Source organism: Amphiura filiformis, chromosome 14 (assembly GCF_039555335.1).
Source record: "Amphiura filiformis chromosome 14, Afil_fr2py, whole genome shotgun sequence".
In the NCBI taxonomy this organism is placed as follows: domain Eukaryota; kingdom Metazoa; phylum Echinodermata; class Ophiuroidea; order Amphilepidida; family Amphiuridae; genus Amphiura; species Amphiura filiformis.
Genome location: NC_092641.1, coordinates 64,992,726 through 65,015,542, shown reverse-complemented (window position 1 = coordinate 65,015,542; position 22,817 = coordinate 64,992,726). Strand labels below are relative to the sequence as shown.

At 39.8% G+C, this 22,817-nt stretch overlaps 1 protein-coding gene across 1 annotated transcript; it reads right to left on the bottom strand.

Annotated features, from left to right (window-relative positions):
• Window positions 1–385: 385 nt before the first annotated feature.
• LOC140169582 (uncharacterized) lies at window positions 386–20,974 on the bottom strand. Its single transcript, XM_072192847.1, has 13 exons — window positions 20,687–20,974; window positions 18,085–18,187; window positions 15,859–15,961; window positions 14,997–15,148; window positions 14,509–14,608; window positions 13,421–13,798; window positions 11,905–12,010; window positions 10,178–10,315; window positions 8,741–8,978; window positions 7,387–7,724; window positions 4,503–4,662; window positions 3,172–3,339; window positions 386–2,187 (listed from the first exon to the last, which is right to left on the bottom strand). Exons 1-13 carry the CDS (start codon window positions 20,972–20,974, stop codon window positions 386–388), a joined length of 4,074 nt encoding a protein of 1,357 aa, XP_072048948.1.
• Between the last annotated feature and the right edge of the window lie 1,843 nt (window positions 20,975–22,817).

Here is a 22,817-nt window from a genome sequence, read left to right as displayed (position 1 = left end):
GGTTTTTCTCCGGTGTGTTTTCGATGATGCTTGACTAAATCATGCGGCGACGAGAAGGATTTGTCACAATTTTCTTCCGGGCAGGGGAACGGCAAGTCTCCGGCATGCGTCATCATATGCTTACGTAGATCGCCCTCGTATTTATAACTTTTCTCACAAAGCGTACATTTATTGGGTTTATCGGGTTTGTGCAATTTAGTTATGTGATTAGCTAATCCTTCGTTTGACATAAACCGGCATGTACACAAAGTACAAGTAAATGGTTTACTTTTTATACATGCTTCCTTGTGCTTATCCAACTCCTCAGTCTGGGAAAACCCCTTACTACAATGTTCACACTTGTATTGTTTATGTTTGGTCATGTGTACGTTGAGGTCGTCTTCCGTCATGAACAGCTTTTCGCAAAGCTGACATTTGAAACTCTTGTGACTTTCGAAATGGGGTTTGAGTTCGGAATATTTTGGGAATCGTAGTCCGCATATAGAGCATGGATATGGCTCCAAACCATGTGCAGTCTTTTCATGCATACGCATGCTACCAGATTGCGGGAATCGCGTCGGGCACTGAGAACAGGCAAAGGGTTTTTCTCCGGTATGTCGTCGTAAATGTTTCTGCAAATCGCAGTTAGCGGTATATGCTTTATCGCAAAATTGCACTTAAATGGTGTGTCTCCCGATGTTCGCGTTGCGTGCCGTGAGATCTCCTTCCAATGATACCGCTTTCCGCAAATGCCGCATTGGTACGGCTTCTCTCCTGTATGAGACGCGATGTGAATCGTCAATTCTACCTCTGTTAAAAACGGCTCCGTGCAAAACACGCATCGATGCGGTGTATCTTTCAAATGCGTCTCTTCGTGCTCTTTCAATTCACCTGCTCGTTGGAATCCTTCCTCGCATATTTTACAACGGAACGGTGATAAACCGTGAACTCGTGATTCGTGCATTTTCAGATTCGATGGGCCGTTGAAAATCTTGTCGCAAACGCTGCATTTTTGTGCCTTCGGTCCTAGATGATTTTTACTGTGTTGCGCGAGTTCATCAAGCGTTGAGAAGCAGCGATCACAATACGGACACGAATGCGGTTTATGCGTACCTTCATGCTGTTTTCGCAACTCATCCGTCGCAAACGTTACATCACAATGCGCACATTTGAAGATATCGACATGCTGGCGTGTATGTTCTTTCAATTCGTATGCTTTTGCAAAAATTGCATCACACTGCGTGCATGAGAACGGTTTCAAATTGTGCCTTTTACGTTGATGATTGCGATAATTGCTACTCTGCGAAAACTTCATGCCGCAATCTGTACATTCGAAAGGTTTTTCACCGGTGTGTTTGCGTTGGTGACGAATCAAATCGATCTTGACAGAGAAACTACGCCCGCAATGACTGCAATCATATGGTGTATCCATCGTATGCTTCTCTTTACGATGTTTCTGCAGATCGCCAATGTACTTGTACGTCCGATCGCAGTTTTCTTCCGTACATTTATACGGACGTGTTCCCGTATGTGTCACCTCGTGCTGTTTCAGATTTCCTCGCTGCGAGAAACTTTTCCCACACGCAAGACAGGTGTATGGTTTCTCACCGGTGTGCGTTCGTTCGTGAACACGTAACTCGCTTTCGAATAAACACCGTTTCCCGCACGTGCTGCATTCGTGTGGCCTGTCACGTTCACCTTGATGAAGCTTTAGGTGAGCCATCAAGTTTCCTTTACGTGCAAAGCGTTTCATACATACCTCACACTGGAACTGCTTTGAGTTCGTATGCATCAAAGTGTGAATATTTAATTGGTTTTTTGTCTTAAAACCTTTCCCACATTCCGGGGTCTGACACTTGAATGGCCGACTGGATAAGTGCGTATTTTTATGCTGGAACAGCGAAGAACGTAATGCAAATGATTTGTTGCACACAGTGCACTTGAATGGTTTGTCACCAGAGTGTATGCGCATGTGAATCTTTAAATAGGTGGCGCTTGAGTACGACTTCCCGCATTGATCACAATTAAAGGCCCTTGTTCCGGTATGAACGACTTGGTGGTTCTTCAGTTCCGTGCGCCATTTGAAGGTCTTGTCGCACAGTTTACAAGCAAATGGCCTGTTACCAGTATGAACCACAGAGTGTGCTTTTAAGTTGCTGCTCTGAGCGAAGCTGCGGCCACATTGATCACATTTGTACGGCTTCTCGCCTGCAATGAGAAATTAATAAAATGTTACGTGCTGGAAGGTAACTTAATTTGTTATATTAAAAATTACACATAACATGATAATAATAAATAGTAAGGGTCCCAGTATTGACCCTTGAGGTACACCACACATAACACATACAGTATGTATCCAGAGATGATTACACAGCATATATTCATACCATGATAATAAGTAATAATAAGGGTCCCAGTGTTGACCCTTGAGGTACACCACACATATCATATACCAGTATGTATCCAGAGATGATTACACAGCATATATTCATACCATGATGATAAGTAATAATAAGGGTCCCAGTGTTGACCCTTGAGGTACACCACACATGATATAACAAACACATACCAATGATTACACACCTCATACCATAAGGCCAATTAAAAAAATGGTTGGTTTGCCCTTAAGAGACAAAAACTTGTATTTTATGTTCATGGGCATTTGGACATGGAAAATGACACATCTTACAGCATAAGTCTGTTTAATCACAATATCAATATCACGTATCACAAACAAAAACACTAATATTGTCTGAAATGCTGTAAGCTTCAAAACAAATTGAGCACACAAAATTTTGTGTTTTAAGTAAGGTAGATTGTAAGGTAGAGGTAACCTACTAGACTATAGTATTAGGAAAAAAAGTGACCCAAGATTTTCATGTTTTTTTGAGTCGGTCACGGAGGGCAAACAATCAAGTTTTATTTACAGGCCTAATAATTAAGAAATAATGGGTAATCAGGGATGTAAGTAACCCCGAAGAAAAAATACGGACAATTGGGAAAAAAAACGTAAATTCGGGCTAAAAAGCCCCAAAATGGGCTGAAAATAAAAGAAATTGAGTAAATCTGGACTACAAAAAAACCTGAATTCTGTAAAAATACAGAAAACTTACATCCCTGTAATAAGGGTCCCAGTATTGACCCTTGAGGTACACCGCACATATAAATATCATACATGTAAGTAACACCTACCAGTATGTATCCTGAGATGATTACGCAGCTCATACTCGTAAACGTAAACACGATTACAATGCTGGCACGTGAAGTTGCCTTTACCGGTATGACGCTTGGCATGGATACGTAAGTTGGTCGTTTTGGAGAAGCCCTTGTCGCAATACTTGCATTTATACGGTTTTTCACCTTTAAAATAGAAAATAATACACCCAAATGTATTAGGAATACACTCAAATCAAGAATTTAAAATTTTTTTGATGGCATTCTCCTCAGCAAATGTTATAACATGGCTTTAAGTTACTGATTTTACAAAAAATAACAATAAAAAAAAAAAGGACATTAGCATTCCTAAGGATTGAATACTTAGTAGTTGAATACCTGTATGAGTTATCTCACAGTTGCTGCTTTGAATGAAGCCTTTTGGGATGAGGTCTTTAAAAGCCAGGGGCAGTATATATCACAAGTAGGGAATGAGTAATCCAAGGAGCAGGGATATTAACATCTAGGGATGGAATACTTTGTACATACCTGTGTGTGTGTCCTTTATAGCTTACAGTTGCTGCTCTGGCCTTTGAGACGAGGACATTTAAAGCCAGGGGCAGTATATATCACAAGTAGGGAATGAGTAATCCAAGGAGCAGGGATATTAACATCTAGGGATGGAATACTTTGTACATACCTGTGTGTGTGTCCTTTATAGCTTACAGTTGCTGCTCTGGCCTTTGAGACGAGGACATTTAAAGCCAGGGGCAGTATATATCACAAGTAGGGAATGAGTAATCCAAGGAGCAGGGATATTAACATCTAGGGATGGAATACTTTGTACAGGGGTGTGTGTGTGTCCTTTATAGCTTACAGTTGCTGCTCTGGCCTTTGAGACGAGGACATTTAAAGCCAGGGCAGTATATATCACAAGTAGGGAATGAGTAATCCAAGGAGCAGGGATATTAACATCTAGGGATGGAATACTTTGTACATACCTGTGTGTGTGTCCTTTATAGCTTACAGTTGCTGCTCTGGCCTTTGAGATGAGAACATTTAAAGCCAGGGGCAGTAAATTTCTCAAGTAGGAATGAGTTATCCAAGGAGCAGGGACATATCTAAAGTTTGTTCGGTTTATATAAGGCGGAAAAACTAAGACTCATAACACCGTGTATTGATATAGAATGGTATGCATGCAGTTGAACTCAATGCTTACGCTAGTTGTGCGTTGCGTAATGCGTGACTGGCGCACGCTTATATGAATTTACGCGAGCGTGAATTGTGACTTTATTGACACACGCAGTAACAAAAGCCGAATAATTTTCACCTTATATAAGTCAAACAAACTTTAGGGATGGGGTACTTACCAGTATGAGTTCTCTCATGCACTTTGCAATTGCTTCTCTGTGTAAACTTTTTCCCACAATGTTGACAAGTATAAGGTTTTTCGCCGGTATGAAGTCTTTGATGCTGTCGCAGGTTACTGCTATCCGCATAGTCTTTACCACATGTTGGACACATGTACACCTGAGACAGTGAGAGAGACTAATTTATTAACTAGGAAACAAATTGACACCCAAATGTATCAGGAGTACACCCAAATTTGTCAGTCATACACCCAAATGTATTAGAAACACACCCAAATGTCTCAGAAATACACCCAAATTTGTCAGGAATACACCCAAAATGTACTTAATACACCCAAATGTCAGATAAATACACCCTAATTCAACATGTTTGGTGTCAGACAAGTATAAAACTGCCGTGTTTCAAATGTAACTATAAATATTACACCTTCCAACCTCTTAGATCAAGCACAATTTACAGTAAAAGGACCACAACAGCCTCATCCCAATGATATAGTTGGCTCAAAATATGCTAAGGTGTCATATTATAGCCATATATTTTGACATCTTTTTTTTTAAATAATAATTATAGAAATGGAATATTTGCTAGTTTAGTGGCAAGTTTAGGTAGTAAAGACATAGCATACACAATTTAAGTAAAATCCTTTCACTCTAAATAATAAAAATAATAAAAATAGCTGTAAAAATGCCTATTTTTACACTTTTATTTGTAACATGCCAAGAGACGCCTTTTTTCAACAGCTTTTAATTTTTTTATGGATCCTTATAGAAATTCATGTGACCTGTTTCCCAAAATGGTGCAGTAAACCAATCAAAAAAAAACAGAAAGAGGCATTATGAATTATAAGTTAACAGATCAAAAAAGGATTTAAAAGTTTGCCCTTATGTATGTTACTATTGTCTGTCAAACTTTTGATTGATTTTGAAGTCCCTCAGTTTTTATAAACAAAGACTTGAAGCATAAACTAAAGGGTAAATCTATTGTAAATAACTTCATTTCTCCATATTATAATCAATTTGTAAGTGGCTGCCATCTTTTTTGAACATATAACAATTTTAAAATTTTTCTTGAAATGTCTGTCAAATAGTAACATACGCAAGACGGTGCTGTAATTCCTGCTAAACTAGGGTGATACAGCTAATTATGCTACATGACATAGCATTTAGCTCCACCTAGCTTTGTGGCACTATCACTTTGTGAGGAGAAGCTTTTTTGATGACACAATCCATTGTTAAGTGTTGTCTGTCAAACATTTGTACGCAAGTAACATACGCAAGATTTGTATGTGTCTGTCAAAAGTAACATACGCAATACGTGTAAAAAACTTAAAAATCACTAGATGTTCACATTATGATGATAGTTTAGAGTTTATAAAAGTGTTTTAAAACATGTGATTTATAAACTGCATGTGATCTTTATTCAATTTCCCATCTTGAACTACTGTTTTTGCCAAATTATTATTCTGTATGTTACATTTGACAGACATCTTGCGTATGTTATGGCTTGACAGACACACATATTTTATTTATAACAATTTATCCTCCTTATTGTAATATTTGGACACATTTTTTTCCACAATCAGTTGCTGTAGATCCTACACCTAAATAACCACAAAATACCTTATGTAATACTTTATAAATTTTTATTTGATTGCAGAAAATCATCAAAATTGTGTCTGTCAAATATAACGATTTAAGGGCTAGAAAATTAAATTTGTGAAGTAAATGGTCTATAACTTATCTTTCTTTTAGTGTATTATGAACGATATATGTGCATACTATAATTTAAACCTGGTTGGAGACCAAAAGAAAAGAGCTGGAAAAATAATTGTGTGTTACACTTTTATGACACCTTAGCTTATTTTGAGCCAGTTCAATAACCTCAATTAAACAATCATAGTGCAAAATTTGACCTCAAGTTGCAGAGTATGAGTTTCAGTACCCAAATTTTCAAAGGTCATTCAATGAATGTACAAATGTATTGAGGTTAAAGAACTGTGCCCCTGATAGATGAGCATATTGTAGTGCTAGGAATATACCGATATGTCGTAAAATAACCAATGATTCTCTAACTCCTCTTTCAAACCATATCTCCTCTTAAGGATAGCTGCTTCTTCTCGTAATAAGAACACTGAACACTTCTTCAATCTCAAAGAAGCTGTTATCCTTGATAAAGAGGAGAGGTGGTTCGAAAGAGGAGTCAAAGAATCCATGGATAAAGTGGAGGAGCCAGCATTAACAAGAAAGGAGGATTCCGTTTACAGTTATCACATGCATGGGACCCGGCATTGCGAAACATTCCTCGCCGTCTGACGTCACAACATCATCAATCAGATGCCTGTCTGATGTCTGATGCTTTCGGATGCAACGTAGCAAAGTGAGTTACAAATTTTAGCTCCAGTATTAGATTAAATTTACAAAATAACACCCAAATGTATTAGGAATACAACTAAATTATGAATACAACCAAATGTATTAGGAATACACCCAAATGTCGTAGAAATATATCCACTTGTTTTAAGAATACACGAAATGTCTCGGAAATATATTCAATGTATATGGGATAGGTAAGGGACCGTTCAAACACTTGTAAAGGGGGGGCCTAATGCAAAAAGGGGGGCTCTGAAAATTTTTGAGCCTCCTAAGGGGGGCCCTAAAAAAATGACCACAAATTTTCCTGGAAAAATTGAGTTTATATGCTTTTCTATGGGGTTGACCCATAATTTTCATGTTAACAAGGGGGGGGCCTGAAATTTTCGAGGTCTGTAAAGGGGGCCCCCGAAAAATTTTCGCGATAAATTTTTTTGCATCAAGCCCCCCTCTTACAAGTGTTTGTGAACGGTCCCTAAGTACACACCTAAATTTCCAATTGTACAGAACATACCTTTCCACCATTCTTTTTCTGCTTCCGGATACGTCCACCGACACGATTAATAACTTGGTTGATTATTGATTGGCCATCTGGTCCAGTAGCTTGCAACGGCTGACCATCGGCTTGACCATCAGGTAGTGATGGGTCAGTTGTGGACTGAACTTGATCTTGGTTGACCACTTGACCGGGTGGTGGTTGCTGTTGACCTGGAAGTTGACCTTGGTGACCTGGGAGTTGACCTTGGTGACCTGGGAGTTGACCTTGTTGACCTGGGAGTTGACCTTGGTGACCTGGAAGTTGACCTTGTGGGTCACTTGTTGGTGGTAATGGGTCGTGACTATCGGTTTCATCTGTAGATAAAATACACCCAAATATATTAGGAAAACACCCAAATATATTAGGAAAACACCCAAATGTATTAGGAATACACCCAAATGTATAAGGAATACACCCAAATGTATTATTAGGAATATAACCAAATGTATTAGGAATACACCCAAATGTATTAGGAATACAACCAAATGTATTAGGAAATACAACCAAATGTATAACAAGTACACCCAAATGTATTAGGAATACACCCAAATATATGTGACCTGTCACGGCGAATGAGCCGCAAATTCCTCCCCCGGTAGCTTTTTCCGTTTCTACGTGTGTCTCTTTTTCCACATTGCTGGCAATAAATATCAAACAGTCATAATTGGCGGTCATATCAAATCATCCCCAAGTCAACGAGGTTCAAGAAAGTTCTCTCATTGTTAATTGTTATACATACCTATACAAAATACAATGCCTGGTAACCCACCACTTGAACAGGATTTAGCCAAAGCAAACAAAGACCAGAGCTATTAAAAATTCTATTGCCATCTAAGGTAGAAGCTTATTATCCTCTTCAATAATAGAATTATTGATAGGTGTTTGACTATCAAAATAAGATAGATGTCGCGCCAGCTAAAGATACCGATGAATACGACCTGCATACACATTTTACATTGTAACTCAGAATACAATTTAGGGAATTTACGGCTCATTCGAGCTGTACGGTCACATATTAGAAATACACTCAAATCAAATGCATTATAAATACACCCAAATGTATTAGGAATACACCCAAATGTATTAGGAATACACCCAAATGTATTAGGAATACACCCAAATGTATTAGGAATACAACCAAATGTATTAGGAATACACCCATGTATAAGGAATACACCCAAATGTATTAGTGACTTGTTGTAGTGCAGTATGTGGATGTATTTTAGCCGGAGGTTCAGTAGGTGCACATTGTTGAAGAGAAGGTTCCTAGTATAAGGGTCCCAGAACTGAATCTTGGGGTACACTACACATGATATAAAACTAGTCTTACCAAAAACATCCGACAGATTCCATGTTGCCCAATTCACATTGCCTTCCCCAGTAGCAGTAGTAGTATGATTCGTACCCACAGTGATTTGTTGTGGTGCAGTATGTGGCTGTACTTCTGTCTGAGGGGGAGGAGGTGCACATTGTGGAATAGCTGGAGATTCAATAACAACTGTAGGGACATATTTGGCACTGCTCACAAACTTCTGTTCTTGGGCTTGCTCATGGTATTTCACATGGTCCTGTACAAAATAATTAAAAGGTTAATATTAAGGGTCCCAATATTAATCCTTGAGGAACACCACATGTGATATAAGTTAAGGGGGGTGAGGTACACAGTGTGGAAGAGTTAGAGATTCAGTGACAAATGTAGGGACATGTTTGCCACTGCTACTTCTGTGCTTTGGGTATTGTATGGTATTTCACATGGTCCTGTACAAAATATTTGGAATTTCACTAACGCCCTATGTGGGCGATCAAATCTTCCGCAGAGGGAGCACGGATGTCAAATGGAATAGCTCAATGCTCCATTCCAAATGCTCCATTCCAATAAAAGTAAAATCTCACTGCTGACACTTGTAATTAAGGAGCTTTCTCTGTGTTTCTTATGCTCTTTAAGATGGGTTTGAAGGATGGGTCCCTGAATTAAAACTTGAAAATTCCACAAATTCCACTGGTTCAGTAAAAGCCGAATCACACTGATGACACTTGTTAGCTTTTTCTACGCTTTCTTCTTATACTCTTTAAGGTGGGTTTATAGAATGGGCCCCTGAATTGAACCTTGTGGAATGCCACACTCCTTTGGCTTGTTTATCTCTAATTCCACTGGCTCAGTAAAAGCCAAACCACACTGATGATACTTGTATGGAGCTTCCCCTGTGTGCGTCTTCTCATGCTGTTTAAGGATGGGTTTATAGAATGGGTCTCTGAATTGAACCTTGGGGAATGCCACTTCTTTGCTTGCTTACATTGTACCTCTAATTCCACTGGTTCGGTAAAAGCCAAGTTACACTGATGACACTTGTAAGGAGCTTCCCCTGTGTGTGTCTGTCTTCTAACAAGGATGGGTTTATAGAATGGGTCCCTGAATTGAACCTTGGGGGATGCCACTTCTTTGGTTTGCTTACCTCTAATTCCACTGGTTCAGTAAAAGCCAAATCACACTGATGACACTTGTATGGCGCTTCCCCTGTGTGTGTCTTCTCATGCTGTTTAAGAAGGGTGGGTTTATAGAATGGGTCCCTGAATTGAACCTTGGGGGATGCCACACTCCATTGGCTTGCTTACATTGTACCTCTAATTCCACTGGTTCAGTAAAATCCAAATCACACTCGTAAGGAGCTTCCCCTGTGTGAGTCTTCTCATGCTGTTTAAGAAGAGTGGGTATATAAGGGGTCCCTGAATTGAACCTTGGGGAATGCCACTTATTTGGCTTGCTTACCTCTAATTCAACTGGTTCAGTAAAAGCCAAATCGCACTGATGACACTTGTATGGAGCTTCCCCTGTGTGAGTCTTCTCATGCTCTTTAAGAAGGATGGGTTTCGCAAAACTCTTATTACAGGCCTTACAGGTGTGCAACTGTAAAACAAATCAATCAATATATCAATCAATCAATCAATCAATCAATCATTATCAATGTAGCTGTTGCAGCATATAAAAAATGTTGCTTGGTCTAATTACTTATCAACTCAACATAGTGATGAACATAACTATTCCAGCTGCCAAAGATTGCTGTGCAGGGAGAAATCTTGAGGTCGCCTGCTTAACAGCTGAAGTATGGTGATGATGATGATGATGATGATGATGATGATGATGATGATGATGATGATGATGATGATGATGATGCATAGAGGGCACAAAAGTGTACCTCAAGATTATTAAAAAAAACTCCATTTTGGTTGGTTACTCGGATAACTATATCATGTAATTAACCAATCAGGAGCATCGTTAGAATAGTAATGCATGCTAAATGCTACACACACAAAACTTTGTAACGCTCAAGCTTGAAGAGGCAAATTACGGTTTGATATCTGCTGATAAATGCTGGATGTACACTATATTGGCAAAATACATCATTATTACTCACCCGTTGATGTGCAGAGGACAATCAGGGGTCCCTGAATTGAGCCTTGGGGAACACCACTTCTTTGGTTTGTTTACCTTTATGACAATCAGGGATCGAGTTTTAAGGCTCGCGAGCGAGATCGCACCCTTTAATTGCCTGTGAGTGTCTGAGTGCTATTTATAGCACACCTGGATTTCTTAACTTCTTAAGTGCAATCAATATCACACCTGACAGCCCGCCTTAACATTTTCAGAAGTGTGATTTGTAGCACGCCTGTTATTTTCAAAACCCAATCCCTGGACAATGTATCTTTTTATGTAGTTTCAAGTATGTTTGTCTAGCAAATAATTTGCCACATCTCTGACACATGTGGGGCCCTTAATTGAACCTTGGGGAATGCCACTCCTTATTATCCTTATTTACTTACCCGTTGATGTCCAGAAAGACAATGCATCTTTTCATGTAGTCTGGCAAATGATTTACCACATCCCTGACTCATGTGGGGCCCTGAATTGAACCTTGGGGAATGCCACACCCCTTTATTACTTACCCGTTGATGCCCAGAAGGACAATGCGTCTTTTCATGTAGTTTCAAGTATGTGATTCTGGCAACTGACTTCCCACATCCCTGACACATGTGGGGCCCTGAATTGAACCTTGGGGAATGCCACACCCCTTTATTACTTACCTGTTGATGTCCAGAAGGACAATGCACCTTCTCATGTAGTTTCAAGTATGTTTGTCTAGCAAATAATTTGCCACATCTCTGACACATGTGGGGCCCTGAATTGAACCTTGGGGAATGCCACATTCCTTTATCACTTACCCGTTGATGTCCAGAAGGACAATGCGTCTTCTCATGTAGTTTCAAGTATGTGATTCTAGCAAATGATTTCCCACATCTCTGACTCATGTAGGGCCCTGAATTGAACCTTGGGGAATGCCACATTCCTTTATCACTTACCCGTTGATGTCCAGAAGGACAATGTGTCTTCTCGTGTAGTTTCAGGTATGTGATTCTAGCAAATGATTTCCCACATCTCTGACTCATGTGGGGCCCTGAATTGAACCTTGGGGAATGCCACACTCCTTTATTACTTACCCGTTCATGCCCAGAAGGACAATGCGTCTTCTCATGTAGTTTCAAGTATGTGATTCTAGCAAATGATTTGCCACATCTCTGACTCATGTAGGGCCCTGAATTGAACCTTGGGAATGCCACACACCTTTATTACTTACCCGTTGATGTCCAGAAGGACAATGTGTCTTTTCATGTAGTTTCAAGTATGTGATTCTAGCAAATGATTTGCCACATCCCTGACACATATGGGCCCTGAATTGAACCTTGGGGAATGCCACACCCCTTTATTACTTACCCGTTCATGTCCAGAAGGACAATGTGTCTTCTCATGTAGTTTCAAGTATGTTTGTCTAGCAAATGATTTACCACATCCCTGACACATGTGGGGCCCTGAATTAAACCTTGGGGAATGCCACATTCCTTTATTACTTACCCGTTGATGTCCAGATGGACAATGCGTCTTTTCATGTAGTTTCAAGTATGTGATTCTGGCAAATGATTTGCCACATCCCTGACACATGTGGGGCCCTGAATTAAACCTTGGGGAATGCCACACCCCTTTATTACTTACCCGTTGATGCCCAGATGGACAATGCGTCTTCTCATGTAGTTTCAGGTATGTGATTCTAGCAAACGACTTGCCACATCCCTGACACATGTGGGGCCCTGAATTGAACCTTGGGGAATGCCACACTCCTTTATTACTTACCCGTTCATGCCCAGAAGGACAATGCGTCTTCTCGTGTAGTTTCAAGTATGTGATTCTGGCAAATGATTTGCCACATCCTTGACACATGTGGGGCCCTGAATTGAACCTTGGGGAATGCCACACTTTTTTATCACTTACCCGTTCATGTCCAGATGGACAATGCGTCTTCTCGTGTAGTTTCAGGTATGTGATTCTAGCAAATGATTTGCCACATCCCTGACACATGTGGGGCCCTGAATTGAACCTTGGGGAATGCCACACTCCTTTATTACTTACCCGTTCATGCCCAGAAGGACAATGCGTCTTCTCATGTAGTTTCAAGTATGTGATTCTGGCAAATGATTTGCCACATCCCTGACACATGTGGGGCCCTGAATTGAACCTTGGGGAATGCCACACTCCTTTATTACTTACCCGTTCATGCCCAGAAGGACAATGCGTCTTCTCATGTAATTTCAAGTATGTGATTCTGGCAAATGATTTGCCACATCCCTGACTCATGTGGGGCCCTGAATTGAACCTTGGGGAATGCCACACTCTTTTATCACTTACCCGTTCATGCCCAGAAGGACAATGCGTCTTCTCATGTAATTTCAAGTATGTGATTCTGGCAAATGATTTCCCACATCCCTGACACATGTGGGGCCCTGAATTGAACCTTGGGGAATGCCACACCCCTTTATTACTTACCCGTTCATGCCCAGAAGGACAATGTGTCTTCTCATGTAGTTTCAAGTATGCCATTCTAGCAAATGATTTACCACATCCCTGACACATGTGGGGCCCTGAATTGAACCTTGGGGAATGCCACACTCCTTTATTACTTACCCGTTGATGTCCAGATGGACAATGCATCTTTTCATGTAGTCTGGCAAATGATTTACCACATCCTGACTCATGTGGGGCCCTGAATTGAACCTTGGGGAATGCCACACTCCTTTATTACTTACCCGTTCATGCCCAGAAGGACAATGCGTCTTCTCATGTAGTTTCAAGTATGTGATTCTAGCAAATGATTTGCCACATCCCTGACACATGTGGGGCTTAGCGACCAAATGGGCTTTCTGGTTGTGTTTATTGAGCTGCTCGTCTGAAGAGAAATTCCTTCCGCAAACGGAGCACCAGTAAGGTTTTTCAGCAGTGTGTCGTTTTTCGTGTTTGTTGAGATCTGAACCACAGATGAAGCCTTTACCACATATCTGACACCTGACAGGGTGAACAAAAAACATAAATACCAGGGTTGGCCATTTTTTTATTATTATTATTTAATATATTTTTTTTTAAATCGATTTATTTGATTCAAATCATTTTTTTTAATTTCAATCAATTTTTTTTAATTCCATGAACTGCTATACTCCATGATGAAGTCAAAAGAGACCAGTGGAATGCTACACAGATGTACAATCTTATCAGGCATTTACAAAAAAATCAAAACATGTTTTTACATTTGATAAATTTGATAAAATCATGGGAAGAAACTTGCTGAATTCTGCACTTTGTTTTCAGGTACATCTACACCAGAGAAGATGTCTTACATTTCCCAGAATCCTTTGCAATATGATGCATCAACCCATTTCATCAAATGACACTCCTATTACTTTTTATAGGTACTTCCCTTTGTTTTCAAGTTGATGATGTGCTCTGTTCATTCAGGTATATTTTGTCATACTGGACCCATGTTGTACTAGAAAGCAAATCAGTGCAGAAATTGAAGAAATGCATTGTTGGAAGTGGTAATGTACCTTCTTTGTATACACAATGTTTGCTATTTCTGAGACTTTTGGGTGTATTTGAGATATTCGGGTGTATTCCTAATACATTTGGGCGTATTTCTGAGATATCTGGGTGCATTCCAAACACATTTGGGTGTATTACTGACACTTTGGGTGTAACTTGGGTGTATTCGTAGTACTTACTTGAAGGCCTTTTCTCCTGTGTGTGTTTTGATGTGGAGCTTCAAGTTGCTGCTTTTACTGAATCCTTTACCACAGCTGGTACAGGTAAATGGCTTCTCTCCTGTCAAAACAAGAAATCCCATAAAATGGAAGTCACACATCAAACATAATATCAGAAGTACTGGATATTCATACTGCAATAGTTATAATCAGAGATTTTGAGTCGGTACTCTGGGTATGATCTGTACCTTGTCTACAGGTGACCATGAGTCTATAAACTGGAGCTGAAAAACAATTTCCCATAATATTCTATCCATCTGTATATTGCAATGTTGACATCCATGACCTTTGACCTATGAACTGACCTGTATGTGACCTTTCATGAAGCTTACAATTGGAGCTCCGTATAAAGGCTTAGCCACATGAACTCATTTCTGTTGACCTGTATTATTGACCTTTTTTGACCAATGATCTGACCCATATTATGACCTTTTGAACTATGAACTGACCTGTATGTGACCTTTCATGAAGTCTACAATTGGAACTCTGTACAAAAGCCTTGCCGCAGTATCGACACATGTATCGTTTCTCTCCTGTGTGAATCCGTTGATGTTGCTTCAAGTTGCTTGTATCAGTGAAGTCCTTACTGCAATATGCACACCTGAGAGTAACAAACAAATTTATACATTTGGGTGTATTTCTAATACATTTGGGTGTATTTCTAATACATTGGATGTATTCGGAATACATTTGGGTGTATTTATGATAGGGTTAGCAGATAAATCCATTTCTTAACGATCAACATGCCCCCCTCCCCTTTCTTTTTTGTTTGATACTCTTTTTATGGTGAAAAAAATTAACAGCCAGACTGGAAATCTGGAAAAGTAACATACAAAAATAAATAAAGAAATTGACATTTATTCCGCCGTCATCAGAATATGCCGGAACTACGTTTGCAAATGGTGCAGGGTCCATCAGTACAACGACTGTGACTACCCCTAACAGCTTCCCATTGCACTTGGGTGGGTGAGGCAAGAGAGGCAAAGCGCCTTGCCCAAGAGGGGAACATGGTGGGACTGGGACTCGAACCCACACACGTCAAGCAAGCTCTCAGATTATGAGTCCAAGGCCGTAACCACCAAGCCTCTGTGTTCTTCACATTTCTGGGAAGGGGTCTCACTAGGATCCATAACATGCTCATCTGTCAGGGGCACAGTTCTTAAACCCCAATACATTTGTACATTCATTGAATGACCTTTGAAGATTTGGGTACAACAACTACTCTGCAACTTGAGGTCAGAATTTTGCACTATGATTATGTAATTGAGGTTATAGACTATGTCATTGGGATGAGGTAGGGGTCTTTCTTACCTGTAGACCTTGTCTTTATCTTTAGTTTTTGGTTGTCGTTTTCGGGGACTCTTCTTGACTGGTTGTTGGTCTGGTGTAATGATGATCTCAGTTTCCCCTCCAACTGTATAATACAATCAATAAATAATGACTTTGAATTTATTTATCACAAAAATTATTAGTCTTTATTGTAATATGGAACTTCACAGGGTTGTAGCTAGGCCAATTTCTATGCCAGGTGGCAAATTATTGCGAAGCCGAGCGCGTGGAGCCCCCTAATTTTTTTTTTTTGTGCTCCTCTTATGATGAAAAAATCATTTATTAAAAAAATTTAAAAAAAAAAAAAACAACATTTTGATTTTTTTTTTGGTACCGGGTGCCCGGGCCGGGTGCCGGGCAGCCCCGCCCAGCGTAGCTACAACCCTGGTACTTCATTTGTACTTCATGGAGTGCATGCAGCAAACTAAAGTCTGATTCAGACTCTACATCATAGCGATGCTGCGATGCTATATAAAAACTGTAATCTGAGCCAGGTTTTGTATAAGCTTGGCGGTGAAAATTCTAATCGCCCGGTGGAAATTTCAGTCCACGATGGAGTTGGATTTTGTTCAACTTTATTGCATCGCGCTGCAATATCGCAGCCGTGCATGGTTGTGATTGGCTGCTGGAAAGGGATATTTTCATTTATACATCAATTTTAACGAATTCTATTCTCCAAATATACATGTATCAGGTCACCTTCATTTAAAATGATAAATACTGAAAAATTATTAATTTTTAAAGACCATTTGGAAGCAGTAGACACTTATGTGGAGAGGATTAACATAGGGCTGCTAAGAATACGAAATTTTTGAGACCAAAAAACGCACCCCGATTTTCCAAAAAACGCACAAATCTGTGATTTCCCACCAAAAACGCAAAATCTAAAAAAAAATAACAATAATAATTTTGTTGTTAATTGCCAGATGAATAAAATAAAATAAAATAGCACTTGATATTGGGTCCAGGGACTATCCAAATCCGCGAAAAAGAATTAAAAATCGCAAAAATAAATTATTTTTTAGATTTTTCAAAAATGTCAAAATACACAAATTGTGCCGCAAATAATGCAATTGCGTATTCTTAGCAGCCCTAGGATTAACACTTGTAAGCCCGGGCAATGTGAGCCTTGAGATGACAGGTGTGTGGTGGATGTGTTGCACTGGGACATGTTTCAATGTGTTGTGGTGTTCCACAGGGTTCGATCCTTGGACACTTATCAGCCGCAATGTTCGATTTACCTGGTGTAGCAGAGCAAAATCCTCCCCATTTTGCACAACTTGCTACAATATTTCAGCTTGTAGAGGAATTTTTACAATGTAAACATAATGCTAATATAAGAACATCACCTCAATAATGATTTCCCTAAAAATTGCTAGATGCAAATTTTTCAAAGTAAATCGAACCCTGCTCAGCCCGTCAGCCGTTGTTTATAAGACCATGGGAGTAAGCGACAAGTCTTTCAATTCATGGGAGTGTCCTTGACTGTATATATGCTTCAGTGGGCATGAAAGGATTCAAGGTTAACCTCTACTAGCTTTTGTCTGAAACTGCTCTCCGGAGGATGTACAATGTATCATAAGAACTAGTCTTCAAATGATAGTCATATAATGACCAATAGATAAATGACTGACTATCAGTGAAGTCTAGGCCCATAATCACTTACCAGCCTGGGCAATCTGTGCCAATGTGACACTTGCGTGGTGGGGTGTTGCACCTGGACGTGATGTAATGTGCAGGAAAAAGAATATTGGCTGTGGTGTTCCACAGGGTTCGATCCTTGGGCCCTCATAATGACTTACAAGCCTGGGCAATCTGTACCAATGTGACAGAACCAGTGTTTGATGTTTTGCACCTGCACATATGTTGTAATGTGCAGGGGAAAAAAGAATATTGGCTGTGGTGTTCCACAGGGTTACAAGCCTGGGCAATCTGTACCAATGTGACTGGTGTTTGATGGATGTTTTGCACCTGCACATATGTTGTAATGTGCAGGGGAAAAAGAATATTGGCTGCAGTGTTCCACAGGGTTCGATCCTTGGGCCCTCATAATGACTTACAAGCCTGGGCAATCTGTACCAATGTGACAGGACCGGTGTTTGATGGATGTTTTGCACCTGCGCATATGTTGTAATGTGCAGGGGAAAAAAAGAATATTGGCAGTGGTGTTCCACAGGGTTCGATCCTTGGGCCCTTATAATGACTTACCAGCCTGGGCAATCTGTGCCAATGTGACAGGTGTTTGATGGATGTTTTGCACCTGGACGTGTTGTAATGCTGCTGCAGCTTGTTCCACTTCAGTGACATGCACCTGTAAATATTATAACACACCATCAAATATTTATTAGTCAAGTCAGTATTAGTAATTTAGATGCTGAGAATTTATGGAAAGATCACAAAACAAATGAATTTGGTGAGCATGTTCATTGTTCATTGCGCAATGTTAAGTGTGCCAGTAGCCCAGTACTTTGGTCACATCTCAAGTAAAAAAAAATATATAGTTCAGGGTCAAGTTGAAGGACTTAGCAGAATAGGCAGACAGTTCTAAGCTCCCTTGGACAGGTGGAATCAAAGAATCCACTGAACTAGCTGGTCGGGATTTAAGCGTTTTCATATATATATATTACATTTCCATGGACGGCAATTTTTTTGTGAGCTCTCCACGTTTCTGGCGATATTTCTTGCAATATTTGGCTTATTTACCATCCAATTTATATCCTTCAATGTACCTGTATATCTATTCTCTAGCATATCCAGCATGGTCAAAAGAAGTTTTTTGAGGTTTTTAATTGTCACGATAAAAAACTTTTTAAAGACACTATTTTCTCAGTGTTCCCAGCCATTTTGTTTACTTGTTGTTATTGACGTGACCCAAAGTTTTTGATAAGTCTTGACCCCAGAGTGTAACGACTAACGAGGCTGTATAGCGAACATGCATTGATGACAGAAACCGGCTGTAAAAGAGGTGGGTCATCTTGCAAGTTATGTATCCTTAACCCTGGGTGCCACAAGCCCTAGCTACGCCACTGGATACATCAAATAAGATAATGTGAGTAGTACCAATTTCATATTGACTTTGACTGAATTGCAAAGAAATTTGTTGAACTTGAAATGTTTGAGCTGCGCAAAGCGGTAAGTGTGTTAATTCGATTGACACACAAAATGGCATATAAGCCAGTCTCTGTCTGTTAGGAACGGTGTACATGAGACTGGCAAGCGAGTTTGCTGGGAATGAAAAGGGTTCAAAACTATCAAATCCATCACCAGTGTCTGACGATGGAGCCCTCAGTTCATTCCCAGCAATCGCAGCATGCACCACGTTCGATATGATCAGCAATACTGCTGATGTCCTATGATCTTCATGATCTCCACAACGTTAATTTTCTCTGCAGACATGACAGAAACTTGAGAAAGGAACAGATAACCAAACGAAACGTCTACGCGTCTGGACCTGGTCGCTTAGTCCTGTCTCATCTAGACTCGCTTGCCAGTCTCGTGTACGCCGTTTGTACACAGAGACTGGCTTATCCCATTTTGTGTGTCCCTGGGATTTACACACTTTTAAGTTAAAACGTTTTGCATGTTTGCGCAGCTCAAACATTTCAAAATTTTTTTTTTTACAATTCAGTCAATTTATATGAAATTTGTACTCACATATCTGATCTTCAAATCATAGTTATCTTATTCAATGTATCTAAGTACCGTAAATTAAACTTGGAATTTCTGATACTTAAAAGACAATTTCCAAGCCGTCTACCCCCCTACATCCGACGAGCGTGTTCGGTGGTGAAACAATGCAAGTCACAAGATGACCCACCTCATTTACAGCCGGTTTCAGGGTTCGCAGGTTTTTGCCACAGGTGGAAAAAACCGCGGTTTTAACCACTTGGCAAAAACAGTTTTTGACAGTTTTTTAAAAAAAAAAAAAAAAAAAAACTAAAAAAGTGATTTATAGTTTAGTTTTTTCATCTCAAAACAAATAATTATGTTACAAAAATAAGTTCCCGAGTGTAGCAAGGCCAGATTTTGTAATTATAAGCAATATATTTAGAAATTAAAGGCATGCGTTATCATTGCTCAAGTGCATTTAACCGAAATGTGGCATGTATCAAATTCAAAACTTTTTCATTTTAAGGACTTAATGAGACAAAGAAATATGTTGAATGATTCGTTAAAAGTTGTGTGTTACTGTTTATGAGCTTTCTGTGTCACTTTTCAATATTTGGGTGACTATATGAGTTTTTGCCATTTTTGCCGGTTTAAACCAGGCAAAAACTGGCAAAAACAGTTTTTGCCAGGTTTTTGCCGGCAAAAACCGAACCCTGGGCCGCCCGGTTTCTTGTTCGTGTTCGCGATACAGCCACGTTGCACTTGTGAGGTCGAGACTAATTGGTGACATCGATAACAATGAGTAAACAAATGGCTGGGAGAACTGAGAAAGTCGTGTATTTTAAAAAATGTTTCATCGTGACGATCAGAATCCTCAAAAAACTTTTTTTGACTGCGCTTGATATGCTAACGATATACAGGTACATTGAAGGATATAAATTTGATGGTAAATAAGCCAAATATTACAAGAAATCTACTCGCTAGAATCTACCTAGGGCAAAAAAAGGCTACAGTAGCGTCATATATTACTAGCGAGCAAGCAAAAAATGTCCGTCCATGCGAATGTAATATTGACAACGTACATGCGTAAACTAGTCTCATCCGCGTACTTCCTGCCTTCCTGGGTCTATTTTGGGCCATCATGGAATACAGTGTGTCCCAAAGTATAATATCATGCTATAGTATATTAAGCTAAGCTTACTTGCTGCATATCAACATGCTGAACATCGACATGTTGTACGTGTTGTACCATTCCCGTCGCATCCACAACCTGGTCAACCGGTACTTCGACTTGGACATGTTGGACGTCAACGGCTGGTTGCAAAGTTGTATACGTTATGTTACCATCTTCAGAGACCACTGAAGTTACAACAGAATGCGCAGGAACTTCTTCGTGCTGTACTCGTTGTAAAAGAGCTGATATAGCCACATAAACTTCATCGCTTTCGTTAACGGGAAAAGTAACATGTTCGACTACTTCACCCGCCATTTTGAATGTCTTGAGTGTTGCTTATTTTGTCGCCCAATGGTTGCGTTGTAATTACGCCCGTTAATTTACACAACAATATTCCATAGGCTATTAAAAACTTGGGTAAAGATGTTCCTTGGTGAAGGTTTTATTGTTTATACGATGTAGGCCATGGAGCTATTATAAGATGGAGAGGAAATAGATTACGTAACGCATTGAAACCTTGTGCCGATTTGAAATCTGACAAGCTATTCATCGAAAGGTACCTTTTGTTTGGGACAAAGGGCTTCCACCATTAAATCGGTAAGCTGACCCGACAGTGTATTAACGCTTTACCTAGCAGGCTACTGTCAATAAGTGATCAAATGCAAGTCGCGTGAAAGCGCTTAATGGAATGAAAAGTATATTGTTATACATAAACCCAAGGGTGTGATTGAGTAGCCGTAAGCACAAAAGGGACACATTAGCCGCTAATGCATAGTTCGTTGTCACCCCACTGACATTAGGTGCTTCATTTAAATAAATTGAATGCGCCTGCTGAATGATTTCACATCATGGCTGCCATGTCTATAATGGTATTAAATAGCTACGTCCCGGGAGCTACGTATAGGCCTACATGTAACATATAATAAGTATACCGGTATAGGCCTATATAAAAGTTGTTTTACAAATTGAGATTTTATTTTATTTTATTTTAAGAAGGAGAATGTCATAATCAGTGGCTTACTGAAGGGGGACAGCTCTTCTGTGAGAGGTCTTGGGAGGGGATGAGGTTGAAGGAGGGGATATGAAGAATGAGAGGGGACTGGAGGAAGAGAGGAAGAGGAAGAAATAAAGAGAAATAAATAAATAGACGTAAATAAATAGAAAGGTAAGGAAAATGATGAGAGGGGACAAAACGTAAGAGGGGATGGAGAAGGGAACGGATAAGAAGAGGGAGTGATACTTTAGCAAGTACAGAGAAAGAAAAAGAAATGAATGACAAATAAATGTAGGTCTTATAATAATTATTATAGAAACTAAACACAGCCCCCCCCCCCCCGCCCACACACACACACACACACACACACATAGGCCTAACACTAACAGCACTACAGGCAGCCATTCGATGATGCCAATGCTTTTATGCGTTACGTATTTAAAACGCCCAGTCAGATGTATTTTACACCTGCCAAGCACAAGTCATCCAATTTCGAAAATTGGACGTTGAATGTACACTCTCATGAATATTGATTGGCATCATTTTCCAATATGTCAGCGCTCAAATCGGACACAATAGAACAATAGACCATTCAGTGCGTTGATGTAGGCCTACACCTTTTTGTAAGGTCCCGAGCCGGGGTGGGGTCCCGAGACATGCTTGGGTTCTGATGGCAAAGGCAGCAGTATCAAAAAAAAATGTCTAAGCCAGACAAAACAGCTAAAAATCATTTATAGCCGGTATTATGCCCCCCGGCGTGCCGGACTGGGGGCGGGGGGGGGGGTAGTACAAGGAACTTATACGATGTTCTCATTCACAAACTGATACTATCTGTGTTGATGCCATTTACCTAAAATCAAAGTTTGTTTAAGTGTTGTGCATCCTTAATCATTGCATTCCTATGGCATGTTTATTTATGTGATGAGCGCCCTTGAAGTGTTAAGCTAAACATAGCCTGCACAGCCCATCAATCACATGTAATTTGGTGCCGAATTTGGCACTGGAGGCTGTCATCTTGGTTTTGATGTATTGTAGTGAAGAAGCTCTCGGTAAAGACACAATTAATCTTAGCCTAAACCAACATAATTAGTATTTGTGACAAGAACAAGAAGAAGAATAGCAAGTGAAGATAATAAACATCATAAAGATACGTTTCAGCTAAAG

Coding starts and splice junctions, on each gene's coding strand:
- LOC140169582 (XM_072192847.1), bottom strand. CDS start 20,974: ATGGCGGGTGAAGTAGTCGAACATGTTACTTTTCCCGTTAACGAAAGC. Junction 10,316..11,904: donor GTCCTTCTGGGCATGAACGG/GTAAGTAATAAA, acceptor TTTGTTTTACAG/TTGCACACCTGTAAGGCCTG. Junction 7,725..8,740: donor GAATCTGTCGGATGTTTTTG/GTAAGACTAGTT, acceptor TTTTATCTACAG/ATGAAACCGATAGTCACGAC.